Consider the following 23405-nt stretch of genomic DNA (forward strand, 5'->3'; position numbering starts at 1 on the left):
GGACTCAGAAATGACCATATCACATGATGCATATACTTGTCAAATGAAAGCCAAGGCACCACAAGTGGCATTGGAACAAACATTGGAGAATTCAATTGTCAAACAAACAGACTAATAAGAGGAATTTGTTGTTCAGCATGTAAAACCTAATTTTGAAGCTTAGAGAGTAGCATCTTGAAACCTGAGACTCCATATATTGGTTAAGGATGTCAGATATAATAAGTGACAAAAAAAAAACATATGATTGATATGAGAATATTGAGATGAGTGTTGGAAAATATGAGCTTTATAGAATATAATATTAGAGAACGAGAGATAAGATGACTATAATTAGTGGTATAACTAAAAGTAAATAAAAGATAAATAATTATATATAAATAATGAGAGTATTTGCTGGGATGGGATTTCGTATCCTGTTCCAGCCACGGTCCAGCTCTCTTGCCCCGCGCATTGCCTCGCCAAATGCGGGCCGCTACAACAGAAGCCCATGAGAAGCCGACGACCGCGTTTGCTGGCTGAGGCCAGACATGGAACCGCACGGAGGAAGGGAATGGTTCTGCACGTCCGCTCGAAACCTTGCTTGGTATATGACCGATCCATCTCGAGTTCCTTTTGCTTTATGCATCAGAGAATACGCACTTGCTGTTCTTCCAATTTCCGAGTAATTCTAGTGTCATGCAAGTTAAAAACTCACATAGAAATATAAGAGAAACTTAATATAATCAGATCCAAATCCACAACATAAATCATGTGCCAATTAGCCTATAAGAAATTTATATAAAAATGAGTCTGTTTCTCGAGAAAATATTTTTGTGCTTACATAGGACAATAATCAATATGATTCATAATCTTGCTAGTTAATGCAAAGAGACTCAATATAATTTCTTCACATTGATGGCCGCCAAGGCTATGGTTTTTTGGAAAGATGGGTGTGATGAGTAGACTCTTACATGTATCGACTCACGATTCCTGAGTTGAATCATCCATTGGCTCCACTTGATTTCCGTACAACCTCAGTGCAAGTGCATATACATGTTTTCTTTTCGCTGATGTTCCTTCAGCAACCAATTTCACTGCCTAAAAGCACATCAAAATTAGTGAGTTCATAAGTGCTGAAGAAAACAAACTAATTTCTCAGAAATATCAAATCATGGACAAAAGAATGATGCATGCTAATGTAAGAGCAAGAAGAACGGAAAGTCCTTTACATAACATATAAATGATTGAAAACATAAAACTAGGCATCTTAATCAGTAAGGATATGCACAAAGAAATAATCCAAAGAAGATCAGCATTCATGTTACGAATCTTTAAAGGCACCACATTAGAAATGAATTTACCACCTCATACCTTCTGAAACACTCGAATTTCCATCTTTACATATGTCTTGCACATCCCAAGCAACAGCAGCTCTTCCTTTCAACTGTCACTCTAGTCCTCTCATTGAAGCAGACCCATTCTAGAACCAAATATCTACATAGTGAGGCTATCCAAGTCCCATCAACATATGTACAAACCAACATGTATCTTGAGACAATCTTCTGTGTGCCAACACAGTATCAATTTATCACCACATTTTTAGGACCTTGTGCAACTGCAAATCATCCATAAAATGTTGGTCACCGAAAGGCTGATTATCTTTTTCCAATGACAACTTTGTCCCAATTCTTAAGGAACATATTACAGCAAGCAAATCATTACTGACACACCAGAACTATACAGCAGCAGCTAGTATCCCCAAAATTGCAGCATTAACATATCGTTTATGTCTAGCACATATCTGAAATGATCTTGTCTGTTGTCCAATCATCAAGTAGCATGACACGAGAGAAATAATAATTGAGAGGATCAAAGTAGTAGATAAGCAAAATGAGAAATGAATATAAAACTGAAAAGCTCGACCACTTTTTGTTATATTTTCATAGGCATGGATGTGCAGTTGCTCTGTTTGCCCACAGTATTTTGCATTAAGAACCTGGCAGAAAATTGCCAGTGATTGACCTTCATTAAACAATGTCCACTTCACTGTCATATTTTTTTCAAAAAATGTTTGTCCCATCAACTTTTCTTAATATTAGACATAATGTTTAACTCCTGAACATGAATAGAAAATGTCTGCATGAAACATGGCCAAGGGCTTAATATCATTATTTTTATTTACCATCAAGGAGTTTGTCTCCTAGGTACAGCAATACTGGCTCTACCATCCTGCCAGCAAAAGGCCACTTGAACAGTCAAGTATTGATCTTACAATAGAAACTTTGCACTCCCCAGACTCTGATATTAGCCTTAGAAGGAACGATAAATGTAGAGGTCTAGGATTATGTATGTTACTCTTCAACAAATATTGAGAAAATATATGAATAATTCATCTGCTTTTTACTTTAGTAGCCAATCTAACTATCAATTTACATTGTAAAAAAATGTCATTTGTATACAAACATAATATTGATAGAAGATATGGTAAAAACACTGTAAAATGCAAATACTCACATGGAGAACTCAGAACTAAAGCAACTTAAGTACAATACCTACCATGGAAAGACTATGGCCTTTGGAAATCAATTCTTTCAGTTCAAGCTCAAGCTGGTCATTAGATGGAACATTGTTGACTGAGTTTGCCTTTCCCTCTATCAGAAGTGTTATTTCTCCCTTTGGCTCTTGAGTTGAGTATCTCTTATTAGCTTCCCCCAAAGTGCCCCGCCAAAACTGAGAATCAGTGCATCAAACAGAACATATTAAAACTCCAGACCAGAAATAGAACCATGGCATGATGAGAATAATTATATATAAACAAGTGGGTGTCAAGCTACCATAAACTAAAACTCATCATACCTTATATCCATGTCCATTTCAAGTTGCTCTGTAACTTAGTTTGTCTAATTTTTCTAAACTAACTTGGTTTTTCAGAGATTTATGATCATATACAGAATACTCAAATTAATTTTATGTCATATTCAGCATATTCAACTGTTCTGAAATTGTATCTTATACTAAATAAACTGCTAGAGATGTATTTTCTGCACAAATAAGGTCCACAATTTCCAACTTCATGCAGTTGCCTCCTTGCTTTCTCTCCATACATAGTTGTTTTTTTCTTCTTTCCATTTATGTCCTTTACTTCTTCATGGTAATGTTGTGATTATGCTTTCAGTTGCTTACAACATTCAATATGTTAATCAGTGTGGACACAATTTCTCTGTAATTGACTCCCTTCTCTACATCATTTTGCTGAGACTGACCAGCAATTAAGAAAACAACAACAGATTAATGTTGGTGTGCAATATATCTCACTCACTCATACCACCTTTTGTCAGATCTAGTCCTCCATAAAAACACAAGTGCATATTTTAACGAATTCAAAGTACAAAAGTGGGTTTCCCCTTCAACAAAACTGGGACAAAGTTGAATTGAAGTTGAGCAAAAGAAAAGGTCCCAATACAAGATGAATTCATCAGTGTGTGTGTGTGTGTGTGTGTGTGTGTGTGTGTGTGTGTGCACTCCCACAATCTTTTTACAAAATTGAAGCTATAATCTCAATAAGAACAAATCTATTTGACAACCAGTTTATCCATGCTTGTATAAATAAATGTTAAAAACCTTTCATGAAATATGTATTCACAATTATAAGGTCATAAGATGGCAAGATTAATAATACCAAGAAAATTTTCCACATTGATAACCAGTGATCATTAGAGTACCTCTTCATGAACTTTTGTCATTTCTCGTGCAATAACACATGACCTGATTATAATCCAGAATAAGTCCATCTGAGTAGGTTGTTCACAATGTTTCACATAGCCAAGGAATATCACTATGCAAAATGCTAATCAAAAAAGCATCTGGAACAGTAAATCAACTAGTCACATTGGACGTAAGCAGTACTTTTGTCCTTCACTTAAAAGCTATCATGAACAACATAAAATTGATTGCTTGGTCACAAAGGAGTTCCCACATAAAATATCATATATGAAGGATATGTGTATCTTACATACATAGATGTTAATTATTTGGTTACAACATTCTTGAAAATCCAAAGGGTTGTTCAAAGGAGGTCAATAGATGCACCAATTAGAAAAAGTGAGAAGAGATAAAGGCTTAAGCAAAATTTGTCAGAATCAACCAAAAGCTATTTAATGGTTCCTAATTTGACTAGCAAAATTCCTCAATAGAGCTCAATGACAAGAAATGATCCATGCAGGTAAATCCAAATATCTATAACTTGTCTACTGAAAAGCAAAAATCAATCAGATCATAGAAAGATGAAATTATAGTACATAACAATTATATGTCATAAAAAAGGCCCAAAGTTACCCTTGCTGCTTTGAAGATAGCAATGAGTGTCATTATGCCAATGCTTCTCTGACCATCATGACCATGCATATGAAGTGTGAAGTAATACAAAGATATAGAAGAACCTATATTTGAATGATGAGATCTGGGAATGATTTTGTAGCTGATGCAATCTTACTCCACTGTGTTAGCATCCCTATTTTCCTAAGAGGTTAAAAGCTACTCTATATCACCTCCTTCCCCTATATCTTTCCTCTGTTTCACAAAAGGATGGACACTGAACATTACAAGTTACAACATTGATGTAAGATGGCAAATCTGATGGTTGTAATGAATAGCAACCACAATAGAAGCTACTTCTTTGTTTCACAATTATAGTCATATGGTTCTTCTTTTGTTGCTCCATCTCAACTTTGTCCTTTTCATATGGATGGTTTGGTGAATCAAGACTATCAGGGAGGTGCTGGGTGCTGGATTTATCATTCGTTATAGTTATGGTTTTCGTATGTTTGTTGGTTGCAACTTCACACAGAACATATACAAAGGAAGGCTTGGAATAAGCTATAGATGGAATTCAAAGGATACATGTGGAGTCTGACACTGAAGCTTTGATTCATATACTAAGTAACTAAACAATGAGAAAGCTTCCCCTTGGACACTATAAATGTAATTAGAGACATGCTGCAGTCTGGATATATCTGTGGAATACTATTTACCATATGCACATAGAGAAGGAAACCATTTGGCTAATTAGATAACTAACTCTGTTGGGTTTAATAGGAAAGACAATAACTGGAAAGTAGACTAGCCCACTGAACCAAATGTTTTGATGTGCTCTGATAAAAGGGATTTTTAAACTTGTCTGATGAAGTAATACATTTTGTTTTCTTTTGGAAAAACCAAATTTCTTTTTCCTACTACTCTCTTTGCTTAATCTTATATGGCTGTCAAGTTGGCCAAAACCGACTAACTCTAGTTGTGTATAGATAGAACTTCTTGTTTTTCCTACTACTACTCTCTTTTATTTTCCTCTCTCTCTCTCTCTCTCTCTCTCTCTCTCTCTGGTTTGAGTGGTACCAACTGGTAGTGACCCATATCTATCTGTGATTCTGTGCACAACCTCATACTAATACCATACCAGTCCAACTGCCAATCGGAATCGGACTAAGATTTTAATCCATGAATGACAACCCACAATATACAGTAAAAATATTGTAGCTTTCCTATCAACAGACCTTGAAAATGCACATTTGACACTATGCAAAAAGGAACATATACATACAACACACTGATCAAGCAAATAACAACAGATAAACAGATTGTAAAATCATCATTCAAGTAAAATTCTCTTATGTGTTATCTACCTTGATTCCCCAAAGATTAAAGAGGCTTCACTAAGAAACTGATGGAGCTTATGTGGAGGAACAAAGAATATTTGAGTTGCGGTTTCAACAGCAGAAACTTGAAGTCTTTCTCTTCTTGAACCAGCATGCTTGGGTAGAAATCCAACTGCGCATCAAAAGAATTATTAGAACCAAGTGTTATGATGAAACTCTTAAAAAAAATAAATGAGTTTTAAACAGTAAAGACACATGAGTAGTTACCAAACTTGAATTCATCAGTGGACAAACCAGAAGCTGAAAGAGCACAAAGCAAAGCAGATGGCCCAGGAATAGGAATAACAGGGATATTCTCATTGACGCATACCTTTGCCTGCAGTAAGATGCTTCAGTCAATACTTACCATTCATATAACTTCCAATATCTGACTAGATTGGTTATAACAAGTATTCCATCAAACCGATCAATTAACACATTTAGCCACTGTTTACATACAACAATATCAATTGTTCTTATAACCAGGATATTCTCATTGTCACGTATCTTTGCCTGCATTAAGATGCTTCAATCAGTGCTTACCATTCATATAACTTCCAATTTCTAACTAGATTGGTTACAATAAATATTCCATCAGGCCAGTTGATTAACAGATTTGGTCACTGTTTATACATGACAAAATCAGTATTGGTTACACATGATTAGATCAATGCATGACAATAATATGCATGAGATATCAAGTCTGTGATAAAAATTGTGGCTATGTTGGAAAGTGAGAAATTCTTATCCACTGAAAGCAATCATATTGATCAAATGATTGGTGTGATCATGTTGACATGCTTTGTCATGCTTTGCTGATCTTTACCATGCAAAATGCACGAGGGGAGAAATTTGGTGCTTGCAAGGGACAGTGGGGAGGAAGAGGTGCTTTCTAGCTCAAGGGATGCAGAAATCCATGTCAACACCAGAATCTCAGAAAAAAGAAAACTAACAATGCCATGGTATTGTAAATTTGATACAGAGGGTCAATTTATGCAGCCCTCCCTTTATACAGAGAGATAATATAGCATCACAACATATTTGAAGTTTGAACATTGTACTTCCCAAATTTACAAGTATGGATATGTATGTGATTAATTACCATCAATTATACATGTGATCTCTAACGATTGGCTGAATTGTTGAATAATGGTAAAGATTTTTTTTCAAAATGTCTGAACAAACTCTGTCAAGATTCAAGAGACTTCTGTATCACCACAAATGCCTATTTTTCTGATCAAGAAAATCTTTAAAAGGACAGCTCACCAGTTCCATACCCGGATCACTGATACATGGAGTACCAGCATCACTAATTAGTGCAATAATTTCACCTTGTCGAAGCCTTTGTAATACTGAACTTTCACGCTCGGACTCATTGAATTTGTGATAGCTAATCTGCAAATTTAAGTTTGACAATGAGAAAAAAAAATCGACGATATGTAATCGGCAGATCAAATAGATCAGAATGATCATAACTACAAAAATCACTAGATGCTATGCAACAATAACTCACAAGTGGTGTCGTAATACCGTAGTACTGAAGCAACTTCCTAGAATGTCTTGTATCCTCAGAGAGTATAATATCAGCAAACTTAAGGATACGTATTGCCCTGCAATTCAGTGGAATCTAGAATAAGAGATTGGATGATAAAAACTAAAACAGGATTTTCATTTTTGAAAAAAAAAACAAAACAGGAACATATCTTCATAGATTAAAGGAAAATTTTATAAAAAATGCTGCATGTATACGTCATATGGACCCTTCTACAATTTATCTTACTGACATGGTATGAGTAGCTCGTCTGCATCAGCCTAACTAAAATATTCTAACATGTACAAACATTACTTCGTTCCATCTTCCATTCATTCCTCATCAGCAAATCTGATGATTTTTGTTAAAGATGTCTCAAACAAAGTGGTCATACCTTCAACACCATCAGAAACAATCAAACATTACATTCTGCTCGTCGTAACACCACCCTAAATCTCATTTCCTCATCATAGCAACCCAAGCTGTTAAGTTATTTCCTAAACAAATTATAAACCACATGACATGTTAATTTTATAGTTGCCCTTTAAGTTTTAAAGTCAAGCCACATAGATGCATCCCTCTATTTTAATGATGTTGCATTATTATATGAACTGTGTCGCATAATCCCCTTCTTGCCAGTAAGGAAGATCTAAGGTAATGAAAACTTTTGACATCTGGTACTTTATTGCATGCTTCAAATTTTCCAAGTTCAAAGTTGTCCTACGGTCCAAGCTTCTAAAGTTTGCATTCCATATATTATTTTTGTATATAGTATCATAATTCAAAGAATTGACCTTCTCAATAGGGATTAGGAACTATAACTAAGCTTCAAAATATTTTTTTTCTATGTGACCATACTAAATGCTCATATATGGAGCTAGCTGATTAAAGAATGCAAGTTACTAAACATTCTGTAAACAAGGTCTCTCTAGATGCATTAAACAAGAGTAATCTATAAACAAAACCCAAATACTTACCGCAAGGTGATATCTTCCAGATTGCCAATTGGTGTTGCAACCAGATACAAACCAGAACTTACAGAGCTCTGAAATATTCAAGATCACACAAATTTGAGATAAGAATGAAAGGACAAGCACGATATGAAGTTATTATATTAAGAAGATACATCAACAGGACAATCAAGACCTCTAATACTGTCGAGAACATATCTTATAGAAAAGCAAGTCCTGATAACCTACACTTGGTCCAGACTCCAAGCAAGTCTTTTCAAATAACGTACTGGCATTTGCTCAATACTTCTGGTTCTCTCCGTGAGAAACAATTATGATGATCACAAATAGCCAATCTACTCGAGGTGCCATGGCTTCTTGTACGCTTACACAAGATTTTGTTAGAAATTATGATATCAACCATTGAACGCCTTAAAACGGATAAATAACCAGCCCAAAATCGGTAGGTGACTTTCTTGTCTGACTCGGTTGCCTTTGCCAAGATCACCCCGAGCCAATACCAAGCTTAACGTATAGAACTCAATTCCGACCCTAATTTAGATGGGCAACGACACCGGGAAAAATAATCAACAACGACTCAAATTCATACTTCCATCAACCATTCTATAATGCTACTGTTGCTTAAAAGTAGCTAGACCCGTATGACAACCAAAACACCACCATTCAATAGCGATCGCGCGACAGAATTTAAGACAAAGAAACTCGCAAAGCTAATAGAAACATCAAACAGTTTGAGTAAATCAAAGAAATAAAGATACAGGTAGGGAGCGGAAGAGTGACCGATTTGGAGGAATCTCCATTGCCATGCTGCTGCTGCTGCTGCAGGTGGGCGTTGGTGTCTGAGGCGGAAGAAGAGACACGAACGAAGCGGGGGGCGAAACGACGGTTTCGGAGGGAACGGAGAGGGCAAGGGGCGAAGGAGCGCGCGACGACGAATCCGGCGGTGACGGCGAAAGGCCGTGAAATGAGTCGGAGCATGGGCGGCGCAGCGGGAAGAGGGAGGGAGGGATGGAGGAAAGGATAGGGCTGGAGCAGGTTCTTCCTTCGTAGTGCTGCTTGGTTATGCTCGTGATGGGGTTGGCGGCGGTGATGGGGTTTAGATTAAGAGATTGGATTCGTGGTTGGGCTATTGCCGACCGCAGCAAATGGGTTTTGGTCCATTAAGGAGCGTTTATATTATACTATTAAATGAAGTCTTGAAGCCATCTTTAAAAATACTTATAAACAATAAAAAAATAAACTTACGTATTTCAAAAAGATAAATATTATTTTTAATCCTTTAATTTCACCCCTTTTTATTAATGTTTATTTATTTATTCTCACGAAACATCTTTTTATTTTCTAAAAAGATAAAATTATCTTCGATTGTCGTTCTTACTCGCACCCTTGCTCTTATTGTCGTCGTCATGTACGAGAGAGTTGACAAGTGAGAAAATATGTAAAGGCGAAGGAGAAGGTGAGATGTATTAGGGCAAAAGGAGGTTGAGAGAGAGCATGTGAGTGAAAGGGGTATAGACAATAGTAGAATTCGATCGTTGATTATGATACAAATGACGACGTTCCAATCGTAGGTGGTGGGTAGAGTGAAAGGCGATAGACGTTGGCAAGGTTGCTAGACAAGGAGAATGTATAGAGCTTAAGGAATGCACCATATACGAGAGGAGAGCAATGGAAGAGGTCGATGGTAAGGAGGTGAACGTTTTGACGTGGCTGAAAGTGGTGCCTAGACTCGGGCAACAGAGGTTACGGATGGGCAATAAGCTTGTCCGACGTGAGAATGTGAGAGAGTAGACAGAAACAACGATGAGGAGTGGGACTAAAGCTAAAGACAATTTGATCTATTAGAAAATGATGAACACTCTTCGAGGATAAATTAGAAAAAAAAATATAAAAGGCTTCTTTTTTACTGAATTTATACTTTCAAAATTAATTTTATCATTTTAATCTCATTAAAACTATTTATAGTTTGGACAACTAAATTTGCTTGTCCTCATATAGTATTTGTTATTCTATTTGTTTATTCTCTTTTGTCTTTTCGTAATAGAAAATTTGATGTTTTTACCTGCATAGTTTGAAATTGATACATTTGCCTTTACAGATTTTGATATGGCATGCATGCATAATAAATAAATATATGAAATTTGATATGACATTCATCCGTAGGTTTAACACATATTAAAAGAGTTAAAACATGTTAAAAGATATTACTGTTATATGGAATTTCAATCAACACTGAGGGAGATTAAATAAAATGACATATACACAAGTTTTTAGATTTTACAATAATATATATACATTAAACTTAAATTTACTTTATGCTGTATCCAAATATTAAAACACTATTGTACAAGTTTGTATCCACTGATCCTTATACGAATACAGATCGATACCACCTTTCGCCATACCATTCCATAGGTTTGCATTACGTCTCACCCAACTTATTATATTTGAGGAAAAATTAAGAACCAACACACAACATACATTGATGAACTGCAAAGAAGATGAATGGAATTGAAGTCAACGTCACCATCAACTCCTCACTAGCGTCGGGAAGCACACCTCCTTTGGCCTCTCTCTGGATTTGCATCTCAGATTTGAGTTTCTTACATTCCATCATCAGTCACCGGCAAAACAGCAACAAACATAAAGAATCAGCTATCAGTTCATAGTCATGGAGGTCTGCCAATTCAGAGAAGATCAAGATTCAATAGATTGCATATGGAGTTAAATATCTGCATATCTTCGGAATGTTGACTTTTGCTATCAGACAAACAAAGTGACTACTCTTAGTATGAAATGGAACGTGAGACAGAGTTCAAAGTCAGAGGCTTGGCAAAGCTTTCTTGTCTGTCCAATTTTGACTTTCTTGCTGTGTGATTGATTGCTGGGTGATTAAGCATGTTATCGAGACACCTACACACACACACACAACATCCCTCTAGCAAGAGGCCATCATCAAGAATGTCTTCCACCAAGCTTCCTCTTGCAATTCTTCTCTTGTTGTCAGGTATTTCATACTCAGCTGAGAACTTCTTCTAATGCTCTTTTACTTCGAGTGGCCATGTTGGATGAAGACACTGCTCACTGGTTTCCCTTTGTTTTGTTGTCTTGATGCAAAGGTGCTATGATGTTTGGATGGATCCAGTATAGCGCTGAAGCCAAGGTTTGTCCCCTCTTCTGTGTGCAAGCAGAGTACATGACCTGCAACTCCACTGCTGGCGAGAGGCTGAACCCTGTGTGCAACTGCTGCTTTGCTCCAGAAGGGGGCTGCACCATTTATCTAAGCAATGGAGGTAAACTGCAGTGTGCTTAAGCTTTCATGTTATTATCCTTGCCAAGATGCCCAAACTCTCTTCTTCTACTTCTGTGTCCTGTTGTGTGCTTGAGCTCGATTAATCAGATAGCATGCATCATAGACTAATTGCTGTAACTTTTCCCTCAAGCTGCTATTCCATGGAAGGGATAAACCAACATATCAGTAGAGAGAAGGAAAAAAAAAGAAAAAGGTAAAACATATATATATGTGCAAAAGGCTGCTAAAAAGGATGGAAGAGATGTGGCTTTTTTTTTCCATCAAAATAATGAAATTCTTGTTCATCCCAATTCTTTAAAACCCAATTCACAGTTAGCATTTATTGTTTTAAGGTTGATATTATCACAGAAGTTCATCAACTGAAGAATAAGAGGCTGCAGCAATAAAAATAATAATTAATTTAATATCTGCTTCTGAAAAATCTACTTTACAAGAAAATAAATTAGTTAATTTTTAACAATTTTTTAAGCACTAAGGATAGATATTTTTACTACACATCTCAAGCCTCTCCTCCAAACAAGGCTATTTCATATGACAATAGCCTTTTTTGCATATGGTAAATCAAATATTCTAATATATCGATTTAGTCATTGAAAGTGAATTAAGATTAATTGATTCACAAAAATATGATGAGTATATTATTGTTAATTTTAAGTTATATTTTTAATTAGTGATTTAGACTCAATGAAATCAAGATGTCCCACTATTGATATCTATGTGTATCATATCTTTAAAACTGTGATGCCTTATAAATATATTTGATCCTTTGCTGATAACTTATACTTTTGGATTATTAATCATATAACTAAAATCTTAATATGATTATAAATTATTAGACGAACTACATATTCTAAATCTATCAAGGGAAAAAAATAAAATAATATATTTTGTATTCATCATATTTTCATGTACTACTACTACTAACTAGTAGGAGACAAAATTTTACCTAGTATCTAATTTTCGACGAGGATAAATGATAATAATTGTATATCCAAAATTTTACTATGTTGTGCAAACAATTAAGTATATGACATATGAACACCATGGGAATCGGATCCTCTATGACGCAAAAATAGTAATGCTAGGCAAGAGGAGGACCATCCAATCCCCTCTAACTAAGTAGTGCCACATAATAACCAATGTTGACTCAGGGAGGGAGGAGTCTTGCAATGAAATCCTTCCAAAAATTTGAATTTACAAATCAAGTATATTTCATTAATAAAATAATATTCTAAATATTAATCTGATATCAACTTCCATAAACAGTCTAATTTGGTCCGATATCGTTCTTTGATCGAATCGATATGTATCGGACCGATTCGTTTCGATTCGGGTTGAATCAAATAAAGAGGGCCAATTTCGTCATGCGAATAATTGCAACCAACGAAACTGCATCCTGCGGCCGTTAACCGCCAAGAAATCGCTTGACGACGTGGCGGAAAGTGTTTGGTCCATCGAGCTCTATATAAGCGCGTTCGTGGCGTGGTTGTCGCCATTGTTTCCTTTAGAGCTGAGAGGGGAAGAAAGGGGGAGAGAGATGGCGACGGCGACGGCGACGGCAACGGCAACGGCAACGGCGGTCGTAAACGAGCCGGAAGCGGCGGTCGTAAATGAGCCGGAAGCGGCGGAGGTGGTGGCGGTGGGGCGGAGCAAGCGGAACCGCATCCAGGTCTCCACCAACAAGAAGCCGCTCTTCTTCTACGTCAATCTCGCCAAGGTATCGCCTCAATGTGGAATTAGGGCTTTGATCTCATCTCAGATTTTTTTCGGATGGAGTCTGAACTCGCGGGTTTTGCTTCTTCTATTAGCATTTGTGCCCTTCTTGATGCAGCATAGCGTTGGATCTTTGTCTTTGCTGTTCTTTTTGTGGGTTTCTTGAAGTAAAAAAACGGAGATCCTTCTATGTGCACCTACTATGATGTCTCTGTGTGATTCTTTAGGGGAATCAGTATTTTGATGTGTTCTTTTGATGTTATCTTATCGATGGAATCGGTCTATGGTGGATGAGATTCAATCTCGTCTTGTTTTGCTGGAACAGAATCTTGGATCCTTTGGCCTGCATTCTGCAATTTTTTTTTCTTGTCATTTCCTTTATGATTCAAATATAGAAATCTGTTGCATCCTCGTAGAATTTTGTGTGTCTCCGATGTGGAATATCTTGTGATCCTCTTCTGTTGTTTCTGACTGCAGAGGTATATGCAGCAGCACAATGAGATTGAGCTCTCTGCACTAGGCATGGGTAATGGTTTTTAACTCAATCCGGTCCCTTCACAGACAGATATGTTCTCTTCTTTCTGTTCTTTCTTTTCTTCGGATCATTTCATTTTGGAAGTTTCAACGAAATGAAAGGAAATAAGTCAGAAAGTGATAAGAACACTATGCTTATCTCTTGTCACTGAAATCGCTAATTATTATCACTGTTCTGCACATCTTGCTCTAACCCTTCATCACATGTTCTTAAAATAAGGAGATATATTTCAGCAAATTTGTGTTTCCTTTTAAATCTTGGCAAAATCTTCTACAATAGCAATTGGCACGGTCGTCACTGTCGCTGAGATTTTGAAGAACAATGGACTTGCCACCGAGAAGAGTGAGCACACAACATGGAACCAAATCTTTAATCCCTCGTGTGAAATTAAAACTCACTCACAAAACCACTTTTTGATGAGTGCAGAGATCCAAACCTCCACGGTCGGCACCAAAGATGAAGCTAAGGGCCGCCTAGTTCGGAAGGCCAAGGTGCCCTACTCTGCGACACAAATATATATCGAAAGTGATCCTCGTTGTTGTGTTTGTAATATGTTCTTGTCCTTTATGCAGATTGAGATACTGCTTGGAAAGACGGAGAATTTTAATCACCTTGTCTCTACCAACAAAGTAGTTCGACAGGCAACTGAAGCAGAAGAGTGATGGAGGAGGGAATTAGCAGCTGGCCGGTGCTGGTGGTTGTTACTGTAAATAGCACGAGGCTTCCTGTCGGTGCTGCTGACATGGATGAGGAGAATGTCATACCATAGAATAAGTGTTCTGTTTTCTCTTTCCTTCCCCTCTGAGCGCTTCAGATTTGTGTAACTCCAATGTCAGCATGAATCTTGGTACTCCCTTGTACCCGTTCACACTACCTTGGAAACGAATGATTTTGATTGATTAAAAGGAGAAAGGAAAAGGCTCTCCCCAAACTTTTGTGCGCGCGCGGAAACTTGCTTGCATAAACTTGCGGGTGGCATTCAACTTGATATGATCGCTAATTAATTATCATATCCAACTAGAATTAATAGTCGAATAATTATGTTTATCACAGCTCCATAAAGAATGATCTTGTTCTGGATATTCCAACACCGTCTCAAGATTTTTCGAGTGCAAACAAATGAGTACATGTGAATCACACCGATCAATCCAGGTGACAACCTAACAAATATTAAAGCATGGTTAATGTGGTGTGATTAAAATTCGACTTGCAAAGGCCCAGTCGCGCCTTCAAAAAGCTGGAAATGCCTATAGGCTAAGCCAGAGGGGCATCTTGCAGCCAGCATTAAAGAGGGAGGAGCGCTCGGTGGACCACATTTGCCACTCAAGTTGTCAAACTTGCCTGTTTCCTGCGTACGTTACCCGTTAGACTTGGGACCACCGGGCGGGTGGGAGGGTTCCACTGCAGAGCACGCTACTGGGAACGACCCTAAAATTGGATCCCAAGATGATATCAATTCCTCCTACAAATGACCCTCTATCGATTTATTTTATCTCATATTAAAAATGACGAGATCAGAATAATTATTCGGACACCGAACCGCAATCCGACTTGGATCCGCGTCTAAGGTCTACAAACGGTATCAGAACGTGGTTTAAGTGGGCTTAATTAAATCCAATCTGAACGCTTACCGACATCGAGTAGCAGACAAGCCAGGTACATCCTCAGAACAGCAAGTAGACTCTTAAACCACAGGACACCGACCTTTCCTGCTTTCCCCAATCAAAAGACAGGTACGTCGTTCAAGAGTGGGTAGCTGGTTAGTAAATCGGTTCTCTTCTTTATTCCCCTTTCTGCCCGTCTCTGAGCCCGCGTGGAGCCCTGCCCGCCCGCGCTCCCGCACGGAGAACGCGCCTCCCTCACTTTTAATTATTCCATTTTGGTTCCATCCCTCGCCTTTGTTTACGTATCAGTGGCCCACATCGTACTAGTACGCGCACGTGCTCCGTATCACTGCGTACTTCAATTTTCCCCTTCTTTATCCAAACTCCGGGAGCTCCATGGTCCCCACCACGCCAGTCGTGTGATAGACGGCGGTCGTCGTCCCGTTCCTTTCCCTCCGTTGATACCCGTCTAAACATGATAGTACCTCTCATGCCTCTCGCGACGTATCCTCTCACCCACCTGCCTCGTAATTGCGGGCACAGATGGAGCCCGCCTACTGCTCCAATAATAACGCAGGTATACAACGACGATTGAGATAATATAATATAGCAAAGGGGCCCACCTTAACGTCGTCCATTGAATGCGCGTAGACACCCCACGCGAACGCCTCCGCACGCTTATTAATGGCGTCCGTGTTTAATTTAAAGCAAAATAATAAATGGCGAATAAATCGGGAATTAAGCCGAATACCTGTCGGGCGGAAGGAAGACCGTCTACTTCGCTATAAATAGCCGAACGAGCTTCATCCCTGTTCCCCCTCACGATCCTCTTGTAGCGATGGCGCTGGAGACGCTGCGGCTGAGGAAGGGCGGGTTCGCCGCCGCCGCCGCCGAGAACAAGGGATCGACGGCGGTGCTGGGTGGCGAGATGACGGAGACGCACTTCCGAGGGGTGAGGAAGCGGCCGTGGGGGCGGTTCGCGGCGGAGATCCGGGACCCGTGGAAGAAGACGCGCAAGTGGCTAGGGACCTTCGACACGGCGGAGGAGGCGGCGCGAGCCTACGACGAGGCCGCCCGCAGCCTCCGTGGGCCCAAGGCGAAAACCAACTTCGGTTGCCCCGGCGACCACGGGATCCAGTCCTCCGGGCCGCAGATCAGTTGGGGGGCGGTGCCACGCTGGCGATCGGCGCTGGATGGGCGCGATCTGACCATCGGCCCTCCGCCGGCTCTGGCGGGCGGCGGATCTGGGTGCTTGGGGTACCGTTTGGGAACGGTTGAGGTGGCAACGAGGGGAGACCAGGAGATGGAGAAGGCGCTGGGGGCGGCCATGGGGAGGAAGGTGGAAGACGAGGCGGAGGCGGCGAAGCAGAAGCAGCCCTTCTCCTTTGATCTAAATCTACCCGCTCCTCTCTTCTGAGATAGATCCGACGGCCCAGCTCGCCCTTCTCCTCTTTTTAACCGTTTGGTTTTTTTTATTTTTATTTTTGTAACCCTTTTTCTCGGGTTTGTACAGTTCTTATCAATTTATTTACGAGAAAAGGAGAAAATGGGGCTACTTTTGCGGGCTTGTCATTCGAATCGCCGGGTTAACTCGTCCGACTCACTAGCATGCCTTTCTTCTCTTTTGATCGCTAATGGCCGACAGATTCTTTCTGTCTCAGTTAAGTGGCTCACCAAGTGTGTCGCGGGCTCCACGACACGACCGATGAAGGCGCCGAGGCGCTGAGACACCAACTGCCGACTTAAAAGTGCATAGTAGAGAACAGCCAGCGGCCATCCGAGAGACGCGCCGTGTAAGGCCGCGGCGAGCAGGTCCGGCTTTTCCTCGGGCAGCAAGCAGAGCGCGGCTGAGGCGTGCGGGCGCCTACCAGCTTTCCTTCCCTCCCGCTTTTTCTGCCTTCCCTCGGTCAAACCGTGCTACCTTTGACCCGATCGTAGCACTGAAATATCCCTTTCGTTAGCACGTGCTGCTGTTGATTATTGTTATTTTATGGTAATTTTTGTCCACTGGAAAATAAAATTAAATAAGTGGCCGTCAACGTCAAGATGGACGGTGGTGATTTCAACGGTCATGGTTTTTTTAAATATTTCTTTAAATTTTTTATTTTTAACACCTAAAAGCATAATGATTATATTTCCAATCTCATAATTCAACGATAATAATATTATGATCTCACTTCATCAATTTTGGGTCCAAACCCACTTCATGTATCAAATAATATGAATATGATTTATTGAATTTTAAATTGTTTCTCTCTTTAAAAATCTGGGAGAAGAATAACCACCTTTTGGTTCCAAAAAAATTCAGAAGCAAAGACAAGAAAATTAGTAACTCTTTTCTTTAACTCTGATCTTTCTCCATCCAACTCTTAAAAAGAAGAGAGAAAACAGACCCTACGTTTGTTGTTTTCAGAAACAGAAACACCAAAAACAGAAGCAGCATTAGACACGGGCGTCGCTTCCAACACTGCAAGCATACGAATAAAGCACATCCATTCCACCCTTCGGTTTCGCTGCTGCTCGTCTGAATCTTCCATCGACCTCGGCTTCCTTCTCCGATCTCCTCACCCAATTGGGATCTCCAAAGTCTCATCTGTCTCCTGCACCAATTATTCCGGAGTCTTCCGATCCGAAGAAAGCCATTCCAAATGAGAATTCGAGCCTCAGAGACTCCACCTTTGAGCTCCAGTTCCAATCCGAATCCCACCCCGCCCCTGTCTTCTCCATCGATTTCTCCTCTTTCGAATGATTCCTCGAGCCGTTGCCAAGGCCTCGACCTCTTGGTGTTGGCTGTCATTGAAGTCTTTGGGGACACAGCTTTGCAGATGGAGGACATTGATGGCGATGGAGTTGGACAGGAGGAACGGAAGCAAGACGGCATCGAGATGAGGAAGGAGGATCCGAATATCAGAGTTGAAGCTGACCTGAAACGGAAGGGGAGGAGGAGGCCATTGTCAACGCCTTCTAGGTTCCAGGATTCGGTGCTGCAGCCATGGAAGCGGAGCACCCGGCGGCGGCTAAGCGGGGGGAAGCAATAGGGTCTGGCGGCAAGGTTGGTATAGATCACTGCTTAGGCTTCTCGGATATCGATTTGATCTTTTCATGAGCAAATTTTTATAGGGATTGCAAAATATGGATGCCAGTAACCTAAATCATGGTATAAAATCCTACTGCTATAGTGCAATTTCAAGAAAAAGATTGGAGTTGTTTCGTAGATACATTTCAGATTTTGTCTGTGAAAATAGTTCGTTTTTCTTCAATCTTCTTTGTGCATCTTTTACGCGAAATGGGGATATGTGCCTTAGGGTTCTTAAGTCAAATAGTTCAGTTTCTAGGAACAATGTGAACTTTTCTTCTCTTATTTTTCGATCCTTAGGATCGAAGGAAGATTTAATCTGTAAAATGCATGCTTCATTATCATCATTTCTTCCCTTGGATATTGTGATGCAAATACTGTATATTGATCTCTTCTTATTTTTAATATACTTCATTCCTAATCTACTTTAGTCATAAGCTTGGCAGGTGAAAACTGTGAAATAGTTTTCCTAATTTGTCCAGAACTGGTAACTCCATCTGCAAGTGTCTAACCTAATTGTCACTGGAATCATTAGTACACATTATTACACCATGTCTAGACTTGGCTCCTAGTAGCAGTAATCTCTTCTTGGATGCATCTTTCTTGTTCTAGACTTGTTAATGATCCTTCATTCTGTTGTTGATCAGGTTTAAAAGATTTTTTGGTCTTCCATGTGTTTCCCTTAAGCCCATCACTACTTTAGTTGTTGAAGTGTGTTGGTAGGACCTCTTCTTCCATTGGTTTGGCTGTTGCAGATTGCAAGTTTGGTTGGTGAATTTAGTCTAATCTTCTTGCATGAGAAGTTCCATACATCCTTAATACATAATTAATAATGCTTGATTTATTTGTTATTCTTTGATGTGTTAATTTCTTGTCACAGGTATATGTCAGAAGCCAATCTAGTCCACTTTTTTCTGATGTATAAAGCTTGATATTTTAGACTATGGATATTCCAATTACTGGAATAATTTAATAAGGACGTCGTCTCTTTATACCTTTATCAGTCCTCGATGAATCGATGTTTACAATTAAGTGTTTCTTTTTTTTTTTTTTTTTTTGACATGGTTCTTCGACCACAAGTGTAGACGTAAAAAAAACTTGAGCTAGACTTTCTGGTATTCCTCGAAATAACAATGAAGCCTAATGCTTTGGTCACAAATGAATAGCTGTAGAATCCATGTCAATGATGTAAAATGTAAAGAATAAGCATACATACCTCATTAGTGTTGCTTTGTGAGTCCTTTTGTGCTATAATTTGTCATATACCATATTATAACTCATTGTGGATGAGAAAATGGAGGACTGCTACTTATCAACTTGTATCTTCCTAAAATTTATCTAGGACATGAAACATGAGTACTTGTCACAAAATCCTTTTATGTAGATTATCAAAATGAAAATTATTTAGATTAGGAGGAAACACATCACTTGTTATAAGAAGGAAAATCTTCTAGCACTGAACAGCTAATTATGATGGTGTAGTTTCTCATGCTGCAGGGTACTGATCCTAAGCACCACCAATCGAACAAGGCAAGCACTATAAATGCTGGAGGAAACTGTTGCTGATCCATAAAAGGACACTGATGTCTTCGTATCACTGGAACAGTGTTTGTGGACATATAAATCAGATTCTGAAGAGTTCATGGAGTTGTTTATGCCTTTGCTTGCATTGACAGTGCAAAATCCATAAATTTCAGTTCCAGGAAATGCTGAAGGATGTAGAACCGTGGATGGATCATAAATCTTGCTCGAGGTAGGCCTATATGCCAGGTCAAACCCTGTTTTATCTGTCATTTCTTGAACGAAGGTTGGTATTTGGCAGGACTAACACTTGTGTCTTCCCCATAGTGTCAGGTTCAAATGAAGTCCATCTTGGTTCAATTATTTTATTGAATTATTTTTAGCCCTAGAATTGCAAATAGTTAACATTGAGTGAAAATTTAGCTTCTACGTCATGCTATCTCATGCATATAAGATTAGTCTTTCCTCAAGTTATTAGATCTTGGATCAGGGCAATTCTGAATTATCCCACCAAGTTTAGGTACATGCTCTTGTTGTTAGCGGTTGTTTCTTGACTATTAGTTGAAAATTATAATTTTTATTAATATCTTTTTAACGACTATGATGATATTATATGTGTATATATACATAAATTAACTCGACTTCACTACTAGCAAATTTTTTTAAAAAAATTATAATATAAAAATCATAATTTTATTTTAAATTTAAAAATTAATGTATATCCATAATGACTTGAGTCTAAATGTGTAAAGATATAACCAAAAAAACTTGATATAAAATTGAGTAAAATTATAAAAAAATTAATCACCATCATTGTTGGTTCCAGGCGTTTCAGTTCTGATGATCTCTTCGGTTCATAAGTCGAAGGAGTTCTGATGATCTCTTCGGTTCATAAGTCGAAGGAGATGTTATTTTCTTTACGGATGATCTATTGTTTTCGTTTCATCACCCTTGTCTAATGATCGAGACAAGCTTGAGCTTTCATTAATTCGGGAGTCATGCTCGATCTGAGTTTATCTAGGATTCGTCTTCTTATACTAAAGACTTGCTCGATAGTTATTGTCGATAGTGGAGTTACTAGTATTTGCCTTACAAACTTGGCTAAGATTGGAAATGTTTGACTCCTTACCTTGTCTGACTTGCATTAGATGTTTTTTTTTCAATATACTTTCAAAATGTTTCATATCATTCTTTTTTTTTTTTTTTGAACAAAACTTGGCACAATATTTACATATGACATATAAGGAGCCATTAGGGTTTCAGATCTTTTTGAGGTGATACTTGAATATGTCTGACTTAATTTTGATCATTGTATCAATAATGTCCGACTTAGCATGGACGTTGATGTACTAGCTTTCTTGAGTTTTCATGATTGAATTTTCAAAGGGCTCAAGAAAAGATCTAAAGGTGCTTAAGAAAGAGCTAAAGAGAGCTGATCTTATGGTCTAAACTTAAACCGCAAGCACAATTAACGATAAAGATGTGAGCGAGGAAAGTCTTAGTTAGGTGCATGGTTGGAGCGGATAGCAATTGTTTTTTATATTCTTTTCTCGGATTCTACGCAATGCAACTGTGCATTGGGAACGTGAGGGATTAATTTAGAACCATCCGTTTTAATTCCTCCTGTCATCTAAACCGTCCATATGAACCGATAGTATATATTTTTTATCCTATTATATTGACGGTTTGGATGACAGGAAGTTTTGGTACGAACGGTTTGTTAGAGGCTTTTGTATATTTTTCCTATCCTCACTTCTGCTTCTGTGGGGCAGACGCCCTCGTCGCAACTTCCCCTCTGCATCTGAGAGGACGATCGGGTAACGGAATGGCTTCTCCGACAAAATGGAAGCCGGAGCGACGCTCCTTCCTCGGCGGCCTCCGCTCGCCCTCGAACCGTACGACCATCTTCTTCCTTTCTCGGATCGAAGTGGGTTTTGAGCTTGCATCTTTAGAGGATGTCGTGTCGTTCTGATCTGCAATTTTTTGGGTTTCGATGTGCTCTGTTCGAATGTCGGCTTGCTTTTGTTCCGTGCCGTCTTTTCTTTTCGATCTGAGAACTTGGAAATCCCATCATGTTGAAGATAAACCCTAGATCTGGACTGGTTCTTGGGTTATCTTTCCGATCTTCTATACGTAACATCTGAGCATCTAAACCCTCGCCCATTGATGCCGGTTGGCAAGTGGTTAACGAAACAAATCCATCACATTTGACTAGGCATCGAACAAATCCATCACAGGAGTGACTGTTTTCCTCATTTGAACTTTGGGGCGTTTCAACGTGGTGTTATAATGTTTGATTGAGCTACTCTCAAATTTTTCCTATCTACTCTCAAATTCTATTAATGATGAAACTTACTCTCTGCACCTTTTCTGAGATGAATCAGTATTTCCATATGCTTTGTTAACGCTACCTTCGGATAATCTTTGACTCTGCCTCTCTTTTTTTTCTTCTTTTGTGCGAGATCAAGCTTCAATTTATCTTTCATTGATTTCTGGCGGATCATAAACATGGTTTTCATGGAGGTAAAGATGCCATGGAATTCGATAATTTCACCTCAACTGCTCGATGCAAAAGGAACTCTACTCCATAAAGCTATCATCCTACGTCATATGGATGACATTGCAATTAGAAAGGCATCCGAGGAGCATGGTTAACTGTGTTGCAGTTACTAGCTTGAACTCGATAGGCGAAGGAAAGGTTCGAGACCTGCCAGGAGATGTTCTCTTCCCTGCCTGGATCTGTGGCATGGAGTATAGCATCAAGGATTGGTTGATCTCAGTCAATCCTTGCACCTTGGGGTATCTATCATATGTATGCTGCTTGATGGTTTTGTCGTGGATAGTTGACTAGCCCGTGACTGGATTCCAGTACTTGGCAACTAATGTGTTTCAGATCAGGGTTGATTGATGCCTTCGTTCCTTGATTGTTTTCTGTTATTATTTTGTGATCTACTGTTGGTTCGAAAGAGTAATACCGTATCTCACTGTTATTATTATGGACTCAAAACGGTTGCATCCCAAGAAGTTTGTCGTGTTCATTTATAGTTTGAAATGGTGTAGCTGAACTTTTTTCGTTATATTATTTCTAAGATTCATAATTTAATCTAACCGGTACTGATTAGGGTTTATCGGTATGGACATTCAATGCATCAGGTTTTTGAAAAAAATAAAAATAAAAAAGAAATTGTTTGGGACTATATTTTTATAATTCTATAAAAGAAAGACACTAAGAAAACAAAAAAGAAAAATTGATTGGTACAAGATTTTTGTTGTCTTACAAGCAGCATATCAGCATACCAAACAATACCTTCCGATTTACCATAGTTTGCGTACCGATCATATCGTCCAAACCTAGATTATTTCTACTTAATAATATGATTTTTAGGATATTTTTAATAATAAATAATTTTAGAAAAAGGAAGGAAATAAAATTTACTCTGCTTTCTCAGAGACCGAATGATCGATTCACTAA

The 23405-nt window shown here is 38.8% G+C and overlaps 3 protein-coding genes and 1 long non-coding RNA gene across 4 annotated transcripts; 3 read left to right on the plus strand and 1 right to left on the minus strand.

Annotated features, from left to right (window-relative positions):
- Positions 1 to 749: 749 nt before the first annotated feature.
- On the minus strand, positions 750 to 9263 carry LOC135643291 (uncharacterized). Its single transcript, XM_065160080.1, has 9 exons — positions 8952 to 9263; positions 8178 to 8245; positions 7183 to 7279; positions 6936 to 7064; positions 5898 to 6006; positions 5658 to 5802; positions 3702 to 3744; positions 2536 to 2709; positions 750 to 1077 (listed from the first exon to the last, which is right to left on the minus strand). The coding sequence occupies exons 1-9, from the start codon at positions 9147 to 9149 to the stop codon at positions 961 to 963; spliced, it is 1080 nt and encodes a 359-aa protein (XP_065016152.1). The 5' UTR covers positions 9150 to 9263; the 3' UTR covers positions 750 to 960.
- Positions 9264 to 12999: 3736 nt separating this feature from the next.
- On the plus strand, positions 13000 to 14539 carry LOC135672343 (uncharacterized protein At2g34160-like). The gene is made up of 5 exons (XM_065180802.1): positions 13000 to 13201; positions 13675 to 13723; positions 14012 to 14074; positions 14159 to 14223; positions 14305 to 14539. The coding sequence occupies exons 1-5, from the start codon at positions 13022 to 13024 to the stop codon at positions 14392 to 14394; spliced, it is 447 nt and encodes a 148-aa protein (XP_065036874.1). The 5' UTR covers positions 13000 to 13021; the 3' UTR covers positions 14395 to 14539.
- A 1600-nt stretch (positions 14540 to 16139) lies between these two features.
- Positions 16140 to 16893, plus strand: LOC135643313 (ethylene-responsive transcription factor 3-like). Its single transcript, XM_065160118.1, has one exon. It carries the CDS (start codon positions 16175 to 16177, stop codon positions 16751 to 16753), a length of 579 nt encoding a protein of 192 aa, XP_065016190.1. The 5' UTR covers positions 16140 to 16174; the 3' UTR covers positions 16754 to 16893.
- A 4538-nt stretch (positions 16894 to 21431) lies between these two features.
- LOC135643318 (uncharacterized) lies at positions 21432 to 22940 on the plus strand. The gene is made up of 2 exons (XR_010498210.1): positions 21432 to 21860; positions 22402 to 22940. It is a non-coding gene; the product is annotated as an uncharacterized LOC135643318 (long non-coding RNA).
- Positions 22941 to 23405: the final 465 nt, after the last annotated feature.

Source organism: Musa acuminata, chromosome BXJ1-4, assembly GCF_036884655.1.
Source record: "Musa acuminata AAA Group cultivar baxijiao chromosome BXJ1-4, Cavendish_Baxijiao_AAA, whole genome shotgun sequence".
Taxonomy (NCBI): Eukaryota; Viridiplantae; Streptophyta; class Magnoliopsida; order Zingiberales; family Musaceae; genus Musa; species Musa acuminata.

What these genes read in the sequence shown, in the direction of transcription:
- LOC135643291 (XM_065160080.1), bottom strand. Translation starts at nt 9,149, where the DNA reads ATGCTCCGACTCATTTCACGGCCTTTCGCCGTCACCGCCGGATTCGTC. An exon ending in GTGATCCGGGTATGGAACTG is followed by an intron (nt 6,007 to 6,935) that starts GTGAGCTGTCCT and finishes ATCTTACTGCAG; the next exon opens with GCAAAGGTATGCGTCAATGA. An exon ending in CACTGATGAATTCAAGTTTG is followed by an intron (nt 5,803 to 5,897) that starts GTAACTACTCAT and finishes TTTGATGCGCAG; the next exon opens with TTGGATTTCTACCCAAGCAT.
- LOC135672343 (XM_065180802.1), top strand. Translation starts at nt 13,022, where the DNA reads ATGGCGACGGCGACGGCGACGGCAACGGCAACGGCAACGGCGGTCGTA. An exon ending in TGGACTTGCCACCGAGAAGA is followed by an intron (nt 14,075 to 14,158) that starts GTGAGCACACAA and finishes TGATGAGTGCAG; the next exon opens with AGATCCAAACCTCCACGGTC. An exon ending in GCCTAGTTCGGAAGGCCAAG is followed by an intron (nt 14,224 to 14,304) that starts GTGCCCTACTCT and finishes TCCTTTATGCAG; the next exon opens with ATTGAGATACTGCTTGGAAA.
- LOC135643313 (XM_065160118.1), top strand. Translation starts at nt 16,175, where the DNA reads ATGGCGCTGGAGACGCTGCGGCTGAGGAAGGGCGGGTTCGCCGCCGCC.